The sequence below is a fragment of the Sinocyclocheilus rhinocerous genome, unplaced genomic scaffold, assembly GCF_001515625.1.
Source record: "Sinocyclocheilus rhinocerous isolate Xijiao unplaced genomic scaffold, SAMN03320098_v1.1 scaffold1549, whole genome shotgun sequence".
Lineage (NCBI taxonomy): Eukaryota > Metazoa > Chordata > Actinopteri > Cypriniformes > Cyprinidae > Sinocyclocheilus > Sinocyclocheilus rhinocerous.
In genome coordinates, this window is record NW_015633205.1 from 752,289 (window position 1) to 756,541 (window position 4,253).

At 36.7% G+C, this 4,253-nt stretch overlaps 1 protein-coding gene across 5 annotated transcripts in view; it reads left to right on the forward strand.

Moving 5' to 3' along the window:
- LOC107743942 (serine/threonine-protein phosphatase 2B catalytic subunit alpha isoform) overlaps positions 1 to 4,253 on the forward strand; it is a 275,392-nt gene that overhangs the window by 234,218 nt on the left and 36,921 nt on the right. For 3 of the 5 annotated variants that reach the window (XM_016557400.1, XM_016557402.1, XM_016557403.1), the window contains exons 11-12: positions 733 to 759; positions 2,577 to 2,661. In XM_016557400.1, the coding sequence (XP_016412886.1) occupies positions 733 to 759; positions 2,577 to 2,661 (112 nt within the window). The remainder of the gene's footprint in view (positions 1 to 732; positions 760 to 2,576; positions 2,662 to 4,253) is intronic. The other 2 variants (XM_016557401.1, XM_016557404.1) reach the window with 1 other exon arrangement.

The window sequence follows — 4,253 nt, forward strand, 5'->3', positions numbered from 1 at the left end:
AGAGAGAGAGAGTGTGTGTGTGTGTGTGTGTGTGTGTGTGTGTGTGTGTGTGTGAGTGTGTCCTAATGTATTTGTAAACATTTTAAGGTACACTGAATATGAATGCAATTAATGTTCAATAAAGTTTTGTTTAATGCACCTAATTAATGACAATTTTTCCATTTTCTGTGAAGCAAGAACTATTCACTCCTTATTCCCAATTAACAATCTTTACTACAAGCTAATTAAACAATAATAATTGTGTTAATTACAGGGACAATGAATGAATAATTGTATTTATTTATTTATTTAGTTAGTTAGTTTTTGGCGTTATTTTTTTAAACACATGCACACACAAATAAATTGTCAGTTGACAAATAATTGATGGACCAGTTCAAGCTTTGGTAAAGCACATACATATAAACACTAACAATCCCATCATGCTCTGATGGTACACTCTCACTCTCTCTGAAAGTTTTTTTTTTTCATCCATTTATTTTTTTTCCCCATTACTGTTTATCACTCATTTTGTCCATATCTCTCCCTCTCAAATATTACTTCTGTTGCTTAATCTAATGAATCTCTTTCTCTTTTTTCAAAGTTCTGTGAGGCATTTCTTCCCTTTTATTTTTTTGATGGATGTGCTTTTTTGCCACATTTTGCCACTCTTTTTCTCTACCTGTCATTCTTCAGCCATCCACTGATCATTCTTCTGTTCTTTTTCTGTTTCTTCTGGGGGTGTATCTTGAGAAGGACAGCTAATATATGGGCCCAAGAAAGGTACAGTCTCCTACAGTTCAATGCGGTGTGCAGCCATGCCTCTTGTTTGTACCTTTTTCCAGTGGGTTTAATGAGCTAACACCAAAGAATCACTAATAAACTTGCTTACCATATCCATAATTACTAAATCTTACGTTACATGCATCCTGATCAGCATAACTAGATGAATTATTGACATTCAATACTTTATACTTTTCAAAGGCCATTGCTAGTTGTATGTGATTTGCTTGCAGTGTTTGAAAAGTCACAAATTGTATTTACTAAGTGGATGAGTATACCACTGATCAGGCAGACCACTAACATTGTTCTCAAATTACAACATTGCAGTTTTTAAATAAATTGTACATGTGACTATACGAGTATGTAGAGCACTTCATAAATTGTTTTGCAGTTTTCAGAACCTCAATAGTGCCTTCATCTTTTAGGGCATCTCTCACACCAATTTACTTCACATTGTCCTCCCCTCCATTTTTTTTTTTCTTTTTTTTCCCCTCCTCTGTATAAATTCAGTGACCCCAAGAAGTATTTAAACTATGGATGTGAAAAATGACATATTTTCAAAAAAGTATTAAAGAAGCCATGGATAATTGGGGTGGTAAGACACGGTTTTAGGAGACCTTTACATAAGTTATCTTATGTAAAAAAAAATAATAATAATAATAGCTGGGCAGAGCTCAGAAGAGTGTAGCAGAACGCAGGGGTCTCAAGATTTTTTAGCAGAACTCTTATTAACTTGACACAGTAAAGCTAAAAAAAGAGTTGTAACACAATAGCCTAAGATTTATAAAGTGCCACATTCATAGCATTAGATAAAATACCAAACCAAGTGCCTTTATTTTATATGAATTAATAAGACTGTACATTTTATATACTAATATTATTAGTAATATAATACAAATTTGGTTTTATGGTATGTATTTTTTCTTTTAGTAAAAATACTCATTGTTGATGTGGTGAACCACACAACTTAGAAACTGAGAAACAACTTAATAAATCCAGTTAAAATCACTTTGAGACCAGCTGGTTAACAGTGATATAAAAAAGTAACAAGTTCTGAGAAAATGTGTTGTGTTATTTGTTTGCAAATGCTGCATGATTTGATTGTGTGTGTGTGTGTGTGCGTGTGTGTGTGTGTGTGTGTGTGTGTTTGTGTGTGTGTGAGAGAGAGAGAGAGAGAGAAACAGCAGTCAAATAGTTTTAATAGACACTTAAGTGTCCAAAAACATTTTAGGTCAAACACAAAAAAAATCTCTGGCCTGCAAACTATTCATAAGCAAGACCTTGTACAGGTATTGTTATTTACTCATCTCAGTGTTGTCTATAATTTTACCTTGAGGAACTAGACATAATCTCAATTAAAACCAACAAGGTTCTTCTCTTTATCATCTGTATTGGATGGCACTATGATTAACCTCACCATATCCATGACTGTAAAGCTCGATAGCAGGCTAACAAATGCTTAGCATGCATTTCAGTCCTGAGGTGTGGAGACGTGGGCCACTGTGAGGAACTCTATTGATCTGCCCTTAGTGTGCTGAGACAGCATGTTCTGCCAACTGAGTTTCCCTTACAGTCAACAGTCTGTGTAATTATACTCCTACGGAAGTGTTCACCCAGTGTAGTCATTTGTCTTTCTGGACATTAAAGTCAGAATGTAATTATGGCTGGTGAACGTTTTAAAGTTGTGAGGTTTAGAGATGAATTGGCCACATTTTAATGAAGTTGCTCTCCAGACATATTTGTAAGGCTTGTTGTTTTTGTTTGTATACTATGATACAACACTGACACCCAAATATATGCATGTGTGTATCGCGCAGGTGCCACGGCTTCTGCACGCAAGGAGGTAATCAGAAACAAGATCCGTGCCATTGGAAAGATGGCTCGGGTTTTCTCAGTTCTTCGGTAAGATGACTTTGTGTACATGTGCAAAATGAACACATGCCAAGTGTCAGATGGAAGTAGAATTGTGCTAGATTAGATAGTTAGCCAGTAGATGGTAACCTTATAAGGAACTGCAGTATTATACATGGTTTAAACAACCCAGTTACATTGAACTTTGAAATTGATGGTAAATCAGCCATTACCCTTAACTTATTTTAAACAAATGTTGCAAATATGTTTGAGAGATAAGCATAGTATGTTTTCTATGGTTAATCAATGTTAATAATGTAATAATTATAAAATAATTATTTAGGACATAATTATTCTTAACTGCCCAATTCATAAAAATAGTTATGAAAATAGGGAAAATATTGGTAATTCTCACCTTGTGCTCAAAGTTTGGGCAATGATTGCAGAAGGTCTAGCCTCAAAAGTAAAAATATTTCAGCACAGCTGAAACTCAAATCGGATCCAAAAATGATATGGTCAAAATGGCATATGGTCAGAAATCAGAAATAAATGACTAAATATATTTGTTGGATACAGAGGAAAAGGTAGCTTTATTATCATATATTTATGGTTGTTTTTCCCAGAACTTCATGTTGCGACACATTTCTCTTAAATACATACATACACTCATACATACATACATATATAAATACATAAACAAAGAAGCAAAGCAAATAAATAAGCAAGCCACAAAAACAAATAATCAGCTAAATAATTCCTTTGTACCTGGGCCAAAAATGTATTTTTCTGATATAAAACACTATATATAATATATAAATAGTGCTGTCAAAAATAGTGTGTTAATGCAGGCGATTACTTTTTCCAGTTTAACAGCATTAAAAATATTTAACACAGTTAACGTGGGGCAGGGCCCACTCACAACTGCTGCTTCTGTCTCTTTTTCTTGACAAGAATTGCATTTACTTAGACGCAGAATGTCTTTACAACAAACAGGAGGCTTTTCAGACGTGCACTCCAACTTCACTTCAGCGCCAGGTGCTAGTCAAATGAATGTGGAAATGGTACAGGTGATGAGACAGCTTCAGTACATCAGTGAACTGCGGTCAGATGAGATTTTGTTAGGCCGTATGTCAGTAAAAACTAGTTCCCTTTCGACACTACACTCGTACTGCGTCTTGCTAGACGCATATGGGAAAAAAGCCTTTTTTCTCCTGAACTGAAGCCTTTTTTCATTCACGCAGTGAAACTGCATGGCCATTGGTTCGTGCAGTGTATTAAAAACAAACCAATGGCTAGGCAGCGGAGCTGCACGAGCCTATGGCGACGAAGCCCGCCAAAGCCTGCCAAAGCCCGCCAGAATGGGCGGGGCATCTGGCTATATAAGTGGGCGTTCGCCACAGGATTCTCAGATTTCTTCTCCTTCAGCGATGACTCTACGTCTTCAAGCTGATCCGAAGCTCGCACGCCATTGACACGCCTTCGCAGCTGGAATTGGGACCTCTCAGCACGGCTGACCTGCTTCTCCGCCGCTTCAGCGATGCAGCAGTTCCAGTCCGTTTCCCCTGCCGCCATCCAGCGATACTAAAAGAGCTACTAAAAGAGCTTGGCGTTGTTGCAAATGCCACGCCGTTACTGCGGTTCGT